At 33.0% G+C, this 20541-nt stretch overlaps 2 protein-coding genes across 2 annotated transcripts; both read right to left on the bottom strand.

The window, feature by feature from the left end:
- Positions 1–66: 66 nt before the first annotated feature.
- LOC114389200 (TMV resistance protein N-like) lies at positions 67–4959 on the bottom strand. Its single transcript, XM_028349824.1, has 5 exons — positions 3758–4959; positions 2505–3615; positions 2096–2377; positions 894–1994; positions 67–794 (listed from the first exon to the last, which is right to left on the bottom strand). The coding sequence occupies exons 1-5, from the start codon at positions 4231–4233 to the stop codon at positions 315–317; spliced, it is 3450 nt and encodes a 1149-aa protein (XP_028205625.1). The 5' UTR covers positions 4234–4959; the 3' UTR covers positions 67–314.
- Positions 4960–9579: 4620 nt separating this feature from the next.
- Positions 9580–20080, bottom strand: LOC114390635 (uncharacterized aarF domain-containing protein kinase At1g71810, chloroplastic). The gene is made up of 21 exons (XM_028351444.1): positions 19608–20080; positions 19156–19200; positions 18999–19037; positions 18138–18308; positions 17859–18011; positions 17539–17574; positions 17080–17123; positions 16253–16343; positions 15812–15853; positions 15592–15700; positions 15305–15419; positions 15168–15217; positions 14972–15050; positions 13695–13745; positions 13474–13615; positions 13265–13309; positions 12522–12623; positions 12387–12428; positions 11605–11775; positions 10128–10247; positions 9580–9969 (listed from the first exon to the last, which is right to left on the bottom strand). The coding sequence occupies exons 1-21, from the start codon at positions 19947–19949 to the stop codon at positions 9865–9867; spliced, it is 2094 nt and encodes a 697-aa protein (XP_028207245.1). The 5' UTR covers positions 19950–20080; the 3' UTR covers positions 9580–9864.
- Between the last annotated feature and the right edge of the window lie 461 nt (positions 20081–20541).

The raw sequence follows: 20541 nt of genomic DNA, 5'->3' as shown, positions 1-20541 counted from the left end.
AAATCCTAATATATTTATATTTTTAAAAATTAATTTTAATGAGATAATTTTAAAACTGTAATATTATAAATGCATAAATATATCGATTTTCAAATTCATTCGAACAAGTACATTATATTAGTCTCAATGAATAAAATGTAGATATGTTACGTGGTTTCAATCAAAAAATTACATGTTAATCTTCCATAGCACCTCCTGTAATTATATTGGGAATACATAACATTGCACAATATATAATCAAAACAAGGTGTCCTAAAACCACAAAATTTTATTATCAATCAACGGGAAGATACTTCATCTCCGGGAGAAGACAGTCACTCTTGTCTTTTTCGTTTCCTTGAATCATCATGTTGTATGCGAAAATCTGGGTCTTCTTTGGACAATAGTGGATTGGTAAATTGGATATCCTCCAAGTTGCTTCCTTGTTTGATTACATGGATTCCAATTTGTTTGATTGGTTGGGGTACCCATGATGTAGTACACACCACATGATTCCATTCATTTTCCGAAAGAACACAGTCATTGAATAGTTCCTCTATGTGATCAATAATCCACAGATGATCAACGCATAGGTCCAAAGAGATAGCACCCTTTGGTAAATGTTCCACACCATTGATGATAAAGCTGAACGTTACATCTGAATCCATTGGTTCAGAAACTACACAGACAGATATCGCAGGGAACTTGTCACGAAACCAGAAACAAATTGATGATTCATTGGTACACTCGAACCACTCGGGAATTCTAGTTCCTGGCAAAATAAACTCTTTGAACCCATCGGCTTCATGTAATTCCTATAGGTCATAATTCATTCATACATATTTAGCAGCATAAAGTATGAGTCAAGTTGAAATATACTAATTATCAAATCAAATATATAGGAAAATACCAACCTCGTTAAGTAACATGCTTCTACACTCAGAAGTCAAGGATGAGCATTCTCTTGCAGAAAATACTCCAATGTCGGATGGAATCCCTTTTATTTCTTCAAAATCCATACAACTATCCAATATAAGTTTACTCAAAATACGACATTGTCGGGTGCATGAAGGAGGAAGAGTAAGATCTAGATCTTTCAAGGAATTGCAGGATTCTACAATCAATTCTTCTATGTTCAGTGGAATCCCTTTAAGTTTTTCAAGATTCCGGCATCCACATAAAAGAAGCTTCCTTAAAAGGCAACATTCTTTGTTCCATGTGGGAAGAAGTGTGAGGTCTAATTCTTTCAAGGATGTGCAATCTATTACAGCGAATATTTCTAAATTCGGTGGAATCCATCCAATTTCATGAAGATTCTCACAAGCTTCCAAATAAAGTTCTGTCAGAAACTGAAATTCTTGAATGCAGGCAGGAAGAATTGTGAAATCATTCCCATTTAGGTATAGTTCTTTCACATTGGAAAACAAAGGGAGACCACTTTGAAGGAATTTGTCTGATATGTGGCAATGTGAAAGATCAAGATAACCAATGGTATTTTCAACCACCATTGAGCTCATCTGTTCTTTCCCTTCGTTCTCTACAGGTAGTAGCAACCCCTCACATTGGTTAACAAGCAAATAACGAAGTTCTTTCATTGCAAAAAAGGTACTTGGTAACTGAATAACTCCACCATTCTTCAGTTTAATTCTTTGAAGTCGACTGAGATGTTGAATTGAAGATGGCAGTTCTTTTATGGGAGTGTCTTTAATATCAAGGGAAGTGACATTTTCCATCTTCCCTAATATTTCTGGAAAACACTCAAGATTAGCACAAAATGAAAGTTTAAGTTCTTCAAGAGAGGTCAATTTCATTGGTGGAAAACTTGTAAGCTTGCTGCAGCCATCAGCATCCAAGATTTTAAGTTTATCCAGGAATCCAACCGATACATGAATTTTAATTAAATTCTCACAATATTCAAATGATAATTCTTGTAAATTTGGGGCACCACATACGTCAGGTATCTCTGTTATATAATGACACTGATTAAAATTCAAAACTCTCATATTCAAGAACCTCTGCCAAAAAAATACAAAAAAGAAATATAAGAGGAATCAAACAAATAATGCTTAGGAAAATTTATTGATATAGAATTAAAGAAGAGAACTTGTATGCTCACATTCTTTGAGTTGAGCCAATTGAGAGACGTTAAGCAACTATCAGGTAACTGTAGTGAGACAAGTTTCTTCGGATTAAAATCAAATGGTAGAGATGGTGAAGGATATCGCCGCCATTCTAATACTCTTAAACTATTTGGAAGATGTTTGGGACCTGTGGTAAAGCAACCACCTCTAATGATAAGTGTTTTGAGGTTATTCATCTCCTTGAAGGCCATTCCATCCCATTCTACTTCTTCATAATTGAGATAATCCAGAGCTATCATTTGAATTCTACTAGTACCCTTTTAAGACAAAAGTGTGGTTAACCACAATTGTCAACGAAATTAAGATTGCAAACGGAGAAATAATTATGCTTTTATACTATCACCAGGACAATAATATCATGAAAGAATTATATATTAGTGTTACCTTATTTTCTTCTAAGACTTGAACTATATCTTCAGGACACCATAACCTACTGCGATTTTCAGGCTCTTCTGGTGATTCCCTTCGGACAATTTCTTTACCCATGTCTTCAATCAAGTCATGCAATGTCACGTTACCAAAGCAATCAATCTTTATGAGAGATTTGTCGATCAACACTCCTATACCATATTGTGGGCAGAAACCGTGATGACTAAAAAGTATTTCTTTAACTTCTGACAAACGATATCCTTTGAAGCAACAGGCAATATCAAGAAAAATATTCTGTTCATATTCCTCTAAAGAATCAAAACTTACTTTAAGTATGTCTTGAATATCTTTATTAGGAATTCTTTGATACTGATCTAAGGCAGATTCCCATTCTTCTATCCTTTTTCCAATCAAGTTGGAGCCAATTACTTTCAAAGCCAATGGAAGGCCAGAAGCATAAGTTACTGCACGGTTTAAAATGTTCACATAGCATGGATCAACTTTGCCAGTTTTAAAAGCACTCCAACTAAGCAATTCAAGAGCTTCTTTATGATTTAACCCATGAACCTCGTATATGCTTTCAACCCCATGGCATGTTAGTAAATGTCTGTTTCGAGTGGTAATGATGACTCTGCTACCAGAACCAAACCAATCCATCCCTCCAGCAATTGCATGCAACTGATCTGGTTTGTCAACATCATCCAGAACCAAAAGAACCTTCTTTCGGTGGAGCCTATGCTTTATTATTGGAATTGCTTCGTTGATACTTCCTAACTTAATACCCTTCTCTCCAATTGTTTTAGAAAGAAGTGTCTCTTGGAGATGCACCAATCCATTTTTAATTGAGTTTTCTCTCACATTATCAAGAAAACACAATACTTCAAATTGATCAGCAATCAAATTGTAAATTGCTCGAGCAAGTGTTGTTTTGCCTACTCCGCCAACTCCGTGGATCCCTACCATGTGTACTCCACCAGATTTGAAATTCAAAAGCGAGTTTACTTCTTTCATTCGAAACTCCAGTCCAACGGTGTAATCCGCAACATGCAAAACAGTGCGATTAATTTTTTGGGAGACCTCTTTAACAATGTTGCCAATAAAGTCATATTCATATTCATTTTCAATCCTGCACAATTGAGTGAAGCCATACTAAATGCAACACATAACATATCCATGAATTTCAACAATTAATTGAATCAACAGACAAGTTAAAACTAAAGAAAGAAGGAAAGAAACAAAGTTAAAAAAAAAAAAAAAAAAAACATTACCCATGTTTGAAATGATAACCAGCCAAGTTAGCTGCTTGACTCAGAGAATTCCTCCATTTCTGCAATTTCTCTTGGTCATCATTGAACCTCTCCTTATGGCTATTCAGTGCATCTTTGTAGCTACCTCTTTGATGTCGTACATCAGAGGGATCAACCTCATAAAAAACTGGTAAAACCAGTGTACCCTTTTCCTTAACACAGGCAAGGATGTGGACAAGTTCATCTAAGCAAAAAGTGGAAGAAGCATAGTTCTTAGAGAACACAGGGATGGCAATCCTGGACCCTTCAATTGCCTTGACAAGTAATGGTGTGATCTCTTCTCCTCTTTGAAGCTCTTCATCATCAATGAAGGTGTGGATTCCTCTATCACACAGAGCTTTGTAGAGATGACCAGTAAAACCATGGCGAGTATCAGAGCCTCTGAAGCTGAGGAACACATCATATTTCCATCCATAGCTAAAGGAAGAGGAGGACATTGTATTCCCACTATGCTCAATTGAATTAGCTCACAATATAAAATTGAAGCCAAACACCATCTTACATATACACAAGTTTCAAGACAAGATTTCGTATGATAAATAAATAAATAAATAGAAGTTTTTATTTCTTAAATAACTCAGCACACGAAACTGACATTATCATCTTCCTCGAAGTTTCATTTTATCTTCGAGAATTGTTAAATTGTCAACTTGAACAAATAACTCAACCACTCTGATGACTTCTCGTGCCGTGATGGTCGACTCTAATAAAATTAACATTTTGGATTTGACTATAATGTTACTTTATTTTGCGTTACCGTCCAATGAGTCTTCAAACAACATGTATATCCCATCCTTTGATTTATTTAATTACATTGAAGTTCACTAAAAGGATGAAATTTAAACTAGCGTCCTTCGGTGAACTATGGTTTTGATGTCCTTCGTGCTACTTGTTTGAAGACATGGATTCCACTTTGTTAAATAAACCATTTATTTGGTGGTCATTTATAGTGCAGTACACATGATTCCATTCAATTTCTAAAAGAACACGGGGTAATAATTGGATATTATTGATTTTTACAGCTTTAATTTGTTTGTTTCCTTCAAATTGGTTCATTTCTATCGTGGCCTCGTGGACCTCCCAAACTTAAAGAAATTGCTATTGGCACCCAAATTTGCTCCAGCTACCCTCTACCCTTGAAAATGACCTCTCTATCCCCCACCCTCTCACCTATCCAACCCCCACCCCCTAATCAGATGGTTAGCATTTGGAAAGTGTTTTATAAGTTGAGTTTACAAAAATAATTCATGAATCGTTGGATCTTCATCAAACAGCTTTAATCGTACGACTTCGCCAATGCGTGCTTCCGCCGACTGTGGGAAATCCATGTCCTAGTTTATGCTCATACGTAGACAATAGCTAAGGACCCTTTCACCATAGGACCCCATAAGATACACCCACCCAAAATGATTATGAAGTTTTTTCCCACCTTCTGATATCAACCATACTCACAATTATACACCACTCCATTCGTATTCACACCCAACAAATACATTTGAACAAAATAAAAATGAATAGTATGAAACTCTATCTTCCTCCTTGTTCTTCTTCTTCTTTGCAATGTGTTCAGATCCAAAGATGAGATCCCATTCTCCACCACTAATGTCACCGGCAACAACAACGTCATCATTGCCATCCTCACAATCTCCACATCATTACCAAACGACATTGACCATAACTCAGAACTATACAACTATTTCATTCTCATTTTATAAGTTTAATTAAACTAAAAAATTCTCTCAAGTTTTTTCTGTGAAACACTTTCCCAGGCATTCTTTCTAAGTTAATTTCTAACAACTTGAATACATATTTGTGACGCTCTTTTATTGCAGAAGTCTAACTTGAATACATTTTTTTTGTGAAGATCTTTTATTGCAGAAGAGACTTGAAAAACATTTTACAAATTTGAAAAACTAAAAATAATAGACTCTCAAAATGTTAAAACTATATTTGAATGAAATCATGTGAAAGCTGGAAAATACATGCGACATGCAAGCGTAGTTATCTTGAACACGGACAGCTACTTAACCATATTGATGCCATCGAATTCTAATCCCATTTCACATTGATCAATGACTTCAATGCTAGAGAAGTAAACAATGATGCTTGGTGCCTTTTGTCCCGTACGCAATTTTTGTTCCCACTGCATATATTTTTTCCTTACACTTGCTCACCAATTCATCAGATCCATAATTTAGTTTGCCCCTTTTACAAGGTTAGGCTAAATGATACTTCCCTGCAAGCTTTTGTTACAAAACATGGACTTCAATCTATGGCTAACATTCCCATTTGGTCCATGTTATTGACACCGGTTGAAAACAGCACACAATTCATTAATTTTCTGACACTAGATCCACATCTTCAAATTTTGAATTTTATCCAAAAATATACATGCATGAACAGCAACTGAGAAGTGAGATCTTTCCGTTCAATTGAAACCCATTGATGATCAATTTTGGTTATTTATTGGGGCATAAAACATAAGTAGGTAGGAAAAAAAAAATTATGGTCCCTTGAAACGGTGCTCGTACCAGGATGAAATCCTTATTCATGGCACGCAACAAGGTTTTCTGTCAATTGTAATTGTACCAATCTATCATATGTAGAGTTTGAGTCGAGTTAAATATCAATTATTAAATCAAATAAGTAACCAAAAGAGGACCCTAATTCAATAACATCCATGTACACTATAAAGTGCAGCTTTTTGAAGATCCTCACAAAATATTCAAAAATAAACTCCCTCAAAACATTCTTAAAATTCGGACCGTAGAATGTTCCTAAGTTGGGTGGAATCCCTTTAATTTCTTCAATAAGCTCCCAATAAACCGATTAGAGCTTCTTTAAACAAGTAAGATCATTCTGAAGCAATTCAACTGATATGTTATAACATCAATAAATTCGATCAATAAAAAAGAAAAAATAAACAAATATGCCGAGTTTGCAAACAACATTGACCTAGGAGATAAAGGATTCGATCCCTCCTACTAACAATTAACAAGAAAAACAACATTGAACTAATTGCAGGATAAACCAACCAAGATCTGAGCTCTTTCCACCGATTCATGAACCTTAAATAAACTTAATAGAATTCTCAATTTTGAAATAATAGATCTTCAAAATCGGAACACCAAACACATCACAATCAGATATAACTAAGACAAATCAACAACCATCAAAGCTTAAACTCCCAGATCTATGAACATCTGGAGAAAAAAAATACCAAATAAACAAAAAAAAAACAAAAATCCAGTTAACAATCTTAAAATCAATTTACTGGCATAGAAAACAAGAGGGAAAACTTGAAACTCTCAGATCTGTGAACTATTGGCCAAAAAAGAAAAAAAAAATCCCATAAACAAATAATAAAGTTAGAATCTTAAGATCATTTTACAGGCACATAAATCCAGAGCAAAAACTTAATATACTTTCATTCGTCTGATTAAAACCCAAAGCTTCAACGGAATCGGCAGTGAAAAGTAAGAAATTAACCGCGCCCTCAGGAAAGGGATACATGGAATGGGTGGAATAGGTAAAACAACAACTAACTATAACAATTACTTATACAGCGGTCATTGTTTTACCTATCCCTCCAGTTCCATAAAATCCAACATAGAGAACGAGTTAACACCTTCATATGGTTAAGGGCAAAAGATTCACAACTACTTAGTCAACAATGAAAACAAAGAGCAACACTACTCTCATTTGAAGTGAAATTTGGAGAGATTCAATTCAATTGATTCACCAATTTTGTTACCTTTGGCTCTAATTTAAATCCATGAACCCTACCTCGTGAAATGTGAAAAGCCAGCGAATCTTCGTAACTATCGTCGCACGTGAACGGCTGAAAAGGATCCACGTCATAACGCACTGGCTGAACCAATAAAGTAGGTTAGTACTATTTTAATATTGCGAATTTATTTATTTTTAAAAGTGAAAAACCGATGTTAGGTCAAATTCATATTAATTCTACTAAAAATCTAGTAGATTTCATTTGTTAATCAATGGGATTCAAAATTTCAAGTAATGAAATAGGTTATATTAGGAATTGTTGAAATATGAAAGTATTGTTAAAAATTATTTTTTTTTAAATGTACCAAAAGAAATATGTTATTGATTCTTTATTAGTTTATTTTACACCCAAAGCAAATATTTATCGACATTTATAATTTTATTTGTACTGCTTTCTAAAAAGAATATAAATTTTTTTATTTCACGGTTGTTTCCAACTGTCTCCCACTTCTATTCATTTTTTTATCCTAGCATTAGCCCATCAGCGTTCCATTTTTACTCCTTCATACTCTTATGTTCATCAAGAGAAGGGATTTAATTAATTCTGAGTTGGATTGAAAAATAAATAAAATCAAGTTAAGAATTATTTTTGTTAAAGATTAAATTATTTACTATAATTTTAACTTTAACATGTTCAATTACTTAATTTATATATTTATTATTTATACTTTGATTAAATAAAAAATTATTTTCCAGCATAATTATAGAAAATAATAAATAAAATACAATATAATATAATAATATAATAAATTACAAGATCCAATACCGAAGAAAAACAATACAAAATACAATAAGAATCTAATTCTGATAACAAACAGAATAATTTATACAAATTTAAGTTTAATATAGCATGGGTCTTGGGGCAAGTTTGGGATGATTTTTGCTTACCTCACTTCCCCCCTTGAAAATCGATAGGGCCAGAAATTTGCCCCGAGACCGTGGTTGGTTTTCCCAGCCACAAAATACACTTAAAATATTTTGTTAAAATTTAGTTATAAATAACAATCATGGCATAAATACAATTTTGGACCACAATCACATAAATCAAAGTGATAATTATGGATACCAATCACAACATAAAAACATATAATTATCAATAACAAATAATTAACATAAGTTTCAAACAAGAATAAAATTTCAACATGTATGTTTATTCCTCCAAAATAAAACTAGTTACACTCCTAATTCTTCAATCATTGGAAATACATGTAGTAAGCTTTTTTAACCAAAAGGGGTATTATTTTTTTGAATTCTTCATATTGACTGTGTTATAACTTCTAAATTAAAAACTAGTACCATTTTAATCTTTTTAATTGAAATCGTAAATAATTTTACAACTTTAATATAATTTTTTTTTTTACTTTTATGACTTCAAAGTCATAAAAAAATTTCTTTTTTTAATTAGGACTTCAAAGTTGTAATACATTTTTTTAATAAAAGTTATAAATTTTTTATGGTAATCTTTTTATTTTATTTTCAAATTTTTTAAAATTGTAAAAAAAATTATTTATTTATTTAGTAAATAAATAATTTTAATTTTATTTAATATGTTGTATAAAATAATTTTGAAGGCATAAATAATTTATGACTTAAAAAAAATTAAAAATTGAAGTTGAGTTTTTTACGACTTTGTTGGAAAAAGAAAAAAAAAATACTTCTTTACGATTTTAAGTTTGTGTTGGAAAAAAAATCGTAAAATATTTTATGACTTTAATGGAAAAAAAATTCCTTACAACTTTAAAGTATATTGAAAAAAAAAATCAGAAAATAGTTTACTACTTCAGTGAAAATAGAAAAAGAAAATTGTAACATACTTTACTACCTTCAATTCAATTCACAAGTCGTAGCATAACCTATAATTTATTCCTTTTTGAATATTAATTTAAATTTTACTCTATTTTAATAATTTTGAAAAAAAGTTTGCCCCCTTTTCGTCGGTTTGCTTGCACTGAAACTTCTAAAAATAGAGCAAATTAGTCCTTGAGAAATTTTAATTACTATTTGGAACAAAATATGAATTCTTATATTAAACTTTAGTTTTCTATAGTCCTAACTACCTTACAACCATTTGAAAAAGCAAACCTATAAATACTTACAACGAAGATAAAATTAATAAAAAAAAAATGAAATTGAAAGCGAAGAATATGTTGTTGAATCAACAGTGTATTGAAGCATTAAGGATTAAAGGCCTTGTCATAAAGCCTTATTTATTTTTCAATGTTCTCCGGTCACTTGTTGAGAAGTACAAAAAGATTTCAGCTTCAGCTACTTCATCCATGTTATAAAAAGGCCCTCCTTACAGTTCTTGCAGCAGCACGAGATATTAACTTTCTAACCAAGTTAACTGGCAATTGAAGCAATTGCTGCTGGGATTCTGGTGGGAGCTGCCATTTACATAGATAGTCATATGCTTCAGCAGTTTATATAGATTAAAGAATATCTAGAAGCAAAATTGCTTATGACTTATGACACTTATACAGGTTAATGAAAAAATGGGTAAACAGCCACATTTCTTAAATAAAATGCTAATGCTTAGATTTACCTCAAGAATGACAGAAATTATAGGAAGAATGTCTTGAATGGATTCAACTTGATTTAAAACTAACGACAACTCCTCCATGTACAGTATTTGATTCTTGTCAGGACTCGCCTGTCTGCTTTCCTACATGTCATTGATGAAAAGTACAATTTTTTTTATTAGGATAAACAAAACAGTAAAATGATTGTCCATGTAGCGTTCCAAGTTTAATATACCTATTGCTGAACGATTGACTAAAAGTCAGGTATAATAAAACAAGTAAAATCCAAAAAAGATCCCCATATTGCAATTTACGAGCCAACAAGAAAACAACAGCAATTCTGTACGTATGTTCGGAATTATGATCCTTAATGGGAGAAGAGTGGTAGTGTAATAAGTTTGCCTTTTTCCAACTTCCCCAGTCCATATAAAAAGAAATTAGAAAAGCATACAACTATAGGGAAAAAAATACATCTAGCATTGTATCGAAACCATTAGTAGTGACTATAGCCATGCCCATTAAAGAGCAAACAGGGAAGAATATTCTCTAGAGGATAATTTTACTATAGGTTGAACGACTTAAATCTTTACATCATAATTTTCATACCATTATGTTTTACTTTATTCCAGAAGAGCTTCATCCATATGCATACCTTGTTCTATGAATTTGTTACTGTCTAGCATTGTATGTGGAGTTCTTTATAATAGGTAAAGGGGCTATGTACAACTTGTCTTGAGTTATACAAGAGTAGCCATCATATGGCACATGGGTACAACTATATAAATTAAATATTACTAAAGACAATCATAGGAAAACTTACTGTACATAATTTTGGTGAATGTTTATCGATGATGTAGTAGTGAGTTCTCACTGGTTACTATGTCAGAAATCATTAGAAAGTTGTATTTGATGTGAATCATTACAGATAAGGTCACACACACACATATATGGGGTTTGCTAATAACCTCTTTTAGTATGAGTGCATTGCAGCCAACACCACAATTATTGGACAGAAAAACCAACAATCTCTCACTGAAATAGTATCAGTTTGCTAAGCCAATGCTTAGGAATTAAAAATGAAATTCTTAAATGGTATAATATTTAACATTATTAATAAATCACCGCCATAATTTTATCAAAAACCTATTTATCAATTTGTTAATCATTGTCCTTAGAGGGCAATTGATAGTAACAACAGTATTTTTATAATTAAAATTTAATTTGAAGTAGTTTTTGGTACTTAGTGGCAAAAGGCTTGGTTGCTGTATTGTATGTTTTGGCTTTTTACTCTTTTTCTGTTGTAGGGAGAGATAATTAGTTTCTAGATTTGGTATAATATAATGTAGTATGAAGCCCAATGGGCTTTAACATGAGAATACTGAGGTCCTTGCTTCCTAGGTTGAACTTTAGGTAAAATGTCAAGTGACCCTCAAAATGAAAATAATACATTATTATAAAATGTATAGATGTAGTTCTCTTTAAGTAAAATAAAAATCTTACTGTACTGGATTCTTCTTTTCTTCTGGCCCCCAACAGCAATAGCATAAGGCGTCGGAAGTTTCTCAAGTTGATTATATCTTCTTTAGTCATTAAAGGGGAATAAAAGAAACTACTGAAAGGAACTCTGGCAGCAGCTGTCTCCATGGTTGCTAGACCAAGTGCATCTAAACCCTGAATTTGGTTTTTAAAGCAAATTAGAAAACTTGCAGGACGGGTGAGAAAATAGAAATGAAGAACGAAGGATTCAATGATGTTAAAAAGATTAAACTAATCATCTGCATTTTTTGCCTAAAATGCAGGAGGAGCCACAAATTTAAGTTTACTAACATGACATATTGATGAAAGCCAAGATCTCATGGTATTGCATCATTATTATTGCTCCCTTTCAAGAATCTAGACAACATAGAAACATACTGATAGACTGAAAGCAAACCAATGGCAATAAAATACAAGAAGAACCAAACATAAGCTCAATGCTGTAGCTGAATTTCTATTTGGTTTCAACACGCTCATAGAAATCCTACAATAGAAAAGTAATACTTGCATGCCATTTAGGCAAGCTCAGGAACACCATGTTATGGACATTGTTAGTAATGTGTCAAGTATCTTTAAAAATTCATGCAATGAGGGAGTTTGCAATCAAATAACGAAATGCTAACAGTCATGATTAAATACCCTTAAAATCATTAGCCAATAAATTTAAACACTATATATTCAATTTTTCATTTTTCATATTCCTCACTGCTATTGTAGTATTAACAAACAACTAAGAAGAAACTTACTTTAGCAAATTCTTGAACAATTATTTCCCTTACAAATTCACCCTGCAAAAGATTTCGCAAAATCCATTTTGGTGGGGAAAAGTTAGAGGTAGCCACAAAATAGAATGTTAATCAGTAATGACATACAAAATGTACCTTTTCTGTTAGTGTAAAAGAAAGAATTTCCTTCATAACCATTGTCGAATCAGTGCCTTCAGTTTGTTTTACTATGGCCTTTTCTGTTTTGGCACGGAGAGACTGTCATGAAACTATATTAGGATGGTATTTTGAACAAATTGAATTCATTGAGAAACAGGATCAACTAGGAAAGAAATTGAAAATATTATCTTATGCCAAATCACACAAGATACCTTAAAGCATTTTAATGATACTTTGGAGTTTGGATTGAATATCTCCCTAATATAGCTTGATTTAACTCAGTAGGGTGATTCTAAAATTGCATCAAATTGAACCATAGGACAGGTTTAATTAAATGCCAGAACCAACAATCAGGAATACTCAATTGGAAAGAAATGAAAAAGTTAATAGGAAAGTTTCAATATGTAAGCATTTAAATTCCTAAATCATAAGCACCAATTAGCAATCAACGAGACACCTTGGAACCTAATGAATGGATGAAAAACAAGCTGGAGCATCAGAACTAACTTGGATTTTTTTTAAATAGGTTCATTTCCCTTAATCAATAACCCAAACAATTAAGGAGTACCTGAGTAGAAAAATAAGGAAGATGCCCATGAAACAGGGCTTTCCCTCATTGATTAATTTGGAAATAGGGATGAAGGCTAGGTTTATGATAGACTGACACCAGAAATAACTGATATAAATTTTGACTTCATACAGAAAATAATATAAAAGAACAAAGAAAGATAATTTTTTACCTCTGTCACCAAAGACTCTAGACGGTCTATTCTAAAAACTCCATCCTGACAAATGATCAGAGTCAAAATTAAGTGAAAAATGTTTAGATAATATTCCAACAGAATTTGACAAGTATAAAAAGAGATATGGCTACGAGAATCAGAATTGCATGTATTGGTGAAGATGTCAGATGAGGTGCCATACAGAAAGCAGGGTCTTATATGTTTACCTTATAAAGAAGGGTCTCTAAAGAAGATTTAAGCTGAGGAGAGTTGTCAGTAAGTACTTTTCGAGCAATCCAAGGGTAAGTACTACCCAAAACTTTGTACTCAGGGTTAAAGCTGATTGCAATTCCTTCCAGTACAGCAAGGCTAAAAGACAGAAGATACTGTTTAGGATTTTGCACAGACATTATTGGTTGTGTTGCAAGTAATGTGTGGAAACCGCTACCTTCTAATGACCAGAGAGAAGTATGATGGTATCCTAAATTTGAATTTATACCTGCAAAAAAAAATATTTTACATTTCTTTAATATATATTTCTTATTAATTTAAATTATTAGGTTAAAATTTTGATATGATATACTATTTGCTATTATTTTTATTAGTAAGACTACATAATCTCAAGAGATGAATAAAGTGTTATTATAAATCATTTAAGTGTAATATTTTTTAAATATTATTTATTTTAAAAAGATGAGAAAATTATTTTGCATGTATTTTGATCAAATCTTAAGGAATTTAAAACATATTTTACCTATGAACATGTATACTCTGTATTATAGGAAAAGAATTGAATGTTTCTATTCAAAGAGTATCGGTATCAGATATGTGAAGCAAATTTGAATTATTAGTGCTTCATAGGTTTGGATACTTCACCATACTGAGATGTATCAGTGAAGTATCCAAGAGTATTGGTATCAGATATGGATAGCTGAAGCAAATTGAAGTATCGATGCTTCATATGTTTTAGTCCCTACATTTTAAAAATGATGGTTTTGATCCTTGTATTCTGAAATGTGGCGAATTGTATCCCTAGCCTTGTACTTCGGTTTGACTTGACCATGGACAAAACCCACCACATTTCAAAAAATACAAGGACCAAAACCAGCTGATAAAAATAAAACAACGACCAAAACCATCAATTTTAAAATGTAGGGACTAAAACCAATTTTGACAAATCTTGAAGGGCCTAAAACTCATTGTACCCTATGCTCATTCACCATAGAACAGGATGAGTATATCATCTCATTTTGCTCTCAATTTTTGGGGGCCCCTCTTGCACAGTGTACACTTTGTTGATGTCTTTAATCTTTATGCCCTTCTTCTAATGCTATAATCATGAAATTTTAGTCAATAGAAAATGAGAAATAAATATTTTCCCCTTTTTACTCTTATCTGTTTCACTAAATATTTCCTTCCCTTCTTTTTAATTATAGTCTTGTTTTCAAAACATTTACCAAAAGTGTTATAAATGCATACTATCAGATCTTATAGCAAATGTTCCAGTGACAACATATGATGATAATAAATCAGCAATATGACTATGGTGTTCTGCAGGCTGCTGCAGATAGCTTTTTTCACAGTTTCCTTGTCTGGTAGGCTATACAGACCTTCCATATTGTATTTCATATGCCTTTTTTTTCGTTACCAACCAAAAAGAACTTTCGAATATATTGTAGATTCAACAAGTATACGTAATGCATCAACCATCAGCAAAGAGCTTACATGGTGGTTCCTAAGTTTCCTAAAAGGTCTCCAAAGCTGATATTGCTAACTCCTTTGGCAACAGCATTTTGGAAGACCCCTATAAAGAAACAAATGCAAGTGACAGAATTAATATAACCTCAACAAAGAAGGAATGTTACCTGCAGTATACAGTCACAACTGTTTGAAATTCAACTAAACACAATAAAGTAAAAACCTGTCAAAGCCTTTGTAACAGCTTCTTTGTCTGCAGTTGGTGGAAGAAGCCTGATAAAATTTACAAGCAGTGATATCTTATTTCAATGAGAATAATCACTTTAATAACTGTAAGGGACCATAAATAGATATAAATACCCAAGAGTGACAAAGTCCTTGGCCAATGCATCAAAATCACGGTTTACAAGATGTAGACAAGCTTCGATGAATCCGTCGCGTAATTCTTGTTTGAACTCACCAGTCATACCAAAATCTATTGCAAAAGAAGGGAAAAAGAATGCACCATTAAATCCAAGAAATGAACAAGTTATTCCAAGTGTTTCGCTTATTTCTATCATTAAATCCTCAGAAACAAGACAAATCTATGTAAACATCAACCAAGAAACCAAAGAATTTGAAATATTAAATATTCAATCTTCAATTACCTAAATAAGCCAATTTTCCATCATATGTCCGAAGAAGATTTCCAGGGTGTGGATCTGCATGATAGAACCCACACTCAAGAAGTTGATTGAATGAGCAGTAAACTCCTACCTAATCAGCATCAGGAAATAGGAAACATATTTAGCATCATGATACAAAATCCAAGAATTCTACAGATTAAAAATTTAGAATAACTTGCTTGAAATTAGTTTCATAAATGACCTCAATCAGGTAGAGATCCTTCACTTCAGACAACTTTTCCCCCTACAATAGCCATACCATAGTGCATCAGCAGAATTCTCAACTTTTTTCAGCAAGCAACAAACGAGAATGTGTAAAGACAAATTTTCCCTATATGCCTTAACTTGTTTTCAAGGGAGAAACACTTCAGGCATATATCCAAGAACTAAATCTCGAAACTCAAAAGGCACACAACATCATTTAGGAAGAAGATCATGATGATATTAAATTTAACCTTTTCTCTAGGTAAGTATCAAGTATTCATGCCCAAACCATCGCAAAGGATATTCAGGATATTTCCTAATTCCTGAGTTGCTCATCTTATTCAGAGATATATTATAAATTCATCTTGGCATCTAATCTTTACAAACACTAAACTATTCTAGCAAAAATATGGTGAGCAAACAACAAATGGTAAAATACCTCAATCCATTCCATAACTAGGACCTTGCGAGTAGTGTATTCCGTATACATTAATGGAACCACCACATCTGGTATAGAACCATATAAGTTCCTGTTCATACATAAACAAATAACAAAACAATCATTAACCATTGGTTATAGCCAAATAAAAGCACAAGAGATACATCAAATTTGCATCCCTAGGAAAGGTCTCTATTGGGAAAAACCCAAGTTCTGCATTGGCTAGAAATAGTGACAAGATAATATATATAAGTGGGGGCAACTCTCATCCTATGAGCTAGCTTTTAGTGTTGAGTTAGGACCAAATCCACATTCTAAGAGAGCTTCTCATGTAGTTATGCCAACTGTTCTATGGCTGATGACAAGCCATATATCCATGGACAAAACTCCAGCAAATAAGACATATCTCCACAATTCTTTTGTTCATTTCATCTCCCAAACCCGAATTCTTAAGAGTAAACTAGAAAAAAAGAAAAAGTACTTTTGACACCAAACATGTGTTAAATATGTTCTAACTTCTATAATTATGACAAGAACCAGACTAGACTCACATGCTTTCAGACAATGCAACATAAAGAATTCAGGAAATAGAGAGAGAGAGAGAGAATCAGCATGAAGAGAAAATTATCAGATCATTCATTAAGCATAGGATACAAGAGAACCAGCTATAATAGCTGTCAGTCTGACTCATTGCTGAGTCAGTGTAGTAACTAATCTGTAACTAATTGTAACAGAACTGAAAAGTTAATTCAACTAATATCTCTAATAATACAACTTAGACCAGAAGTGTGAGTTGTGTTTTAAAAATCTCGACAACATGCACTTACCTGAACTTGATACCATTGCTTGCTTCATTATTGTAGTCCATCTCCTGCATTCAAGGTGATTTACCTGTATTCAATTTGAATTTCTAAGAATTTTATTTTTGAAACATTATATATGAAATTAATATGCTGACATCTTATTGCCGTACAAAACATTAAACAGTTTTAATCAAACAAAAGGGAAGAAAGAACGATGTAACATTATTTGACTCTTAAACCATGTAGACTTGGATTATAAGTTCAATTGCAGAAAATAAGATTTAGAGATAAGAGATTCAGATAAATTGAGGTCCATTTGGTTTGAGAAAATGCTTTATGTTCTCATTTTTCTATTTTCTCTTTTAATTACAAAAATATCACTCAGTTTTCACTTTGATTTCCGTTTTCAAAAGTTTGTATAAGAAATAGTGAAAATAATTTCATATTATTTTACCACGCAAACACACATACTCTAGAACATACCCGGAAAAGACTTGATGCCCACTCATCAACAACTGCCTGCATACATAGAAATCTAAGTTCAACAAACTGATGCAATATAGAACTTCAAAATATAACATACACATGCAGATAGATACAAGATTGAAGGATATGACATAGGCAGTATGTACTATGCCCCCTAACTACTATGAGTTCAAAGAAAAAATTGAAAAATGAATAACTCTATATCAACCAGTCTTGAAGTTAAGAGGCATTAGTAGCAATGATAGGCATTTTGGTGTTAATATACTCTAAAATCATATGTTGCATAAATTCAACTTAGTCACATACTGCAACTTCACCTGAAGATCTGTATTAAACTTGCCAGCTCTCCTAATCAATCCTGCCATAAAACGCAAGATTAATATGTCAAGGGAAATTGCTGCTTGAACTCCTGGTCTTTGCACTTTAACAGCAACAACCTGTCCTGTTTTGCGAAGCCTAGCTTGATAAACCTATGCTTCAGAGACAGAAGTTCCAATTCTAAGGTATTAAAATCTAAAAAAAAAGACATGAATGTCCTCTCAGAAACTCTGCAGTCACTAGCAAAAAAACACACCAAAATGGCCAGATAAATGAACCTGCCCAAGGGATGCAGCAGCTACTGGCTCAGGTGAAATCTCTGAGAAAAGTTCTACCAAAGATAAACCCAGTTCTTGTTCTATCATACTGAAAGCAACTTCAGAGGAAAATGGACTTATTCGATCTTGTAGCAGTGAAAGCTCATCTAGATATGATGGTGGTATCAAATCCTACAAGGAATTTTTTTTCAGATTGCATATCCTAATTGCAGTCACTGTAAATTAAAGTGTGTGCCATAATCTTAACAGAAAATGAGCATAAATTTACATTTCATCATAACAGAGTCCAGTATTCCCACCCCATGTATAGACTAGAAAGTGCATATGAATACAAAAACGCAATTGGTGAAAAAAAATTGGGAACACTATTGAAATAATTGTCAGAACATAACACCTGTACAAATCACATACCTGTATATCAATTACATCTAACACCAGATCAGATCATCATATTTAATATTGTCAGGTATTTTTTTTTAGGATATTTGATTCAAGATGGAGGTGGTTTGAAATGAAAAATTTTTATGATATGACATTGTAAATGTTTAATTAACTTTCACTTCTTAATTATTTTTTCTATTTATTTTCATGTTTGTTCCCCTTTTTGTGTCCTAAAGGAATCTTGATTGCTGTTCCCCCATCGGGTTTTAAACACCATAATAAGGATGGAAATGTAAAGCTTTATCACCACCAACAAGTAAATCAAAGGTTTCCGTGAATTCCTTCACCTATACTCTTCTTGTTGGTGGCAATAGACATATGATAACAGGAAAACCATAGAAGAAGGATCATAAAGACCAGAAACAAACCAAAGAACATGGAGATCAGTTTTAATAATGTGACAGATAAACCAAAACTTACAGCACGGGATGATATAGCCTGGGCAATTTTGATATATGCCTGCAAGAAAGTAGTATAAAACAGCAATGAACCAAATCAACCAATTAAAAGAAAATAGCAATTAAGAAAAACCACTACTAAAACTGAATTATTATGCATTCAATCCAGCATTACATACCGGCCCAAGCTCCACCAATATCTTCCTCAGCTCTGCAGCTCTAACCTGCAAAACCAAACAATAACCGCATAAATGAATTGTTCTGTTCTTTTCATCGCAAACCGCAAGTAAACAATCTCAAGAATCTCCACTTACTCCATAGGTTTCAAAAATACACTCCACGATCATTTTATTCAAAAGTTACAAAAACTCTCCATTCCAACAACACAAACCACTTCCTTCAGAATCCTCCATTCTAATCATAAGAACAAATCATTTCCTTGAAAATCCTCCATTCTAATCACAACAAATGAGTTCCTACACAATCCTCCATTCTGATTCTAATTATAACAACTAATCATTTCCTACAAAATCTTAAACACTGTTAACTCTAATAACACGAAACTACTTCCTCCAAACCTGAATTCGCCAAAATAAATAAACAAATAGAAACAAACAGAGCGTTACGAAACCTGAAACATTGACTCGGAGCGGTCCAAGAGAGTATCGATGTAGCGGAGACCGAACCACTTCCCGAACGCGACGCCGGTCTGCACCAAGCGGCGAGCCACGAGCAGAGGCTTCCGCGAGTATACGGCCGCGATTTTCGGTATCCGGTATTCCCCCAGCGAATCCGCCTCCGTGGCGCTCAGCTCGAACAGGTACCCCGACTTCGCCGTGAACTCATCGCCACCGGAATCCGGGGCGGCGCATCGGACGACGCGGCGGCTCCGACGAGGTCGAAATTGGAGATAACGGTTCGAAGCGAGAGAGGGGAAGGAGGGAGAGAGAGAAAGCACGGGAAGGAGTAGCATTTTTGTTCTTCGGAGTGTTGAAGTTCAGATTAGAATTCGCGTGGTTTTGAAGAGTGGAAGAAAATTTTGTATGCGCATTTGAAATTTGTTATGGTTCTAGTGTCCTCAATTGGTGACCTCAAATATTTTGTAGCGACAAATGAAGCTGCTAGTTAACGTCTCTCTTGTGGCCCCTGTTATCGTTACTTATCCTTACACAGATTACATAATATCTATCGAATCTAACCATCTCAGCATTTCTTTACAAAAAAAAAAAAAAATTAGTCTTGTAAATTTAATGCATATTGATTTTAATTCTTATAAATTTTTTCTTTACATTTCATCAATCTAAAATTTAAAAAAAATATATATCCTTAGTTTCTATTTAAGATAGTGAATTTTGATTTTGATCCTTACAATATTTTTCTTTGATTTTCACCCTAAAAAACCCGAAATAATATTTTTACTCTCTAAAATTCATTTTAAGATAGATAAATAAAATTTATTTTAGAAATCTAAACTTTTTTTAGAGGTATTATATATCACTAACTCATTTAGCCTTAAAAAAAATACATTATATCACTAACTGTACTTGTCTTTTGATGACTTAAGT

Source organism: Glycine soja, chromosome 16 (assembly GCF_004193775.1).
Source record: "Glycine soja cultivar W05 chromosome 16, ASM419377v2, whole genome shotgun sequence".
Lineage (NCBI taxonomy): Eukaryota > Viridiplantae > Streptophyta > Magnoliopsida > Fabales > Fabaceae > Glycine > Glycine soja.
This window is presented reverse-complemented; position numbering and strand designations above follow the sequence as displayed.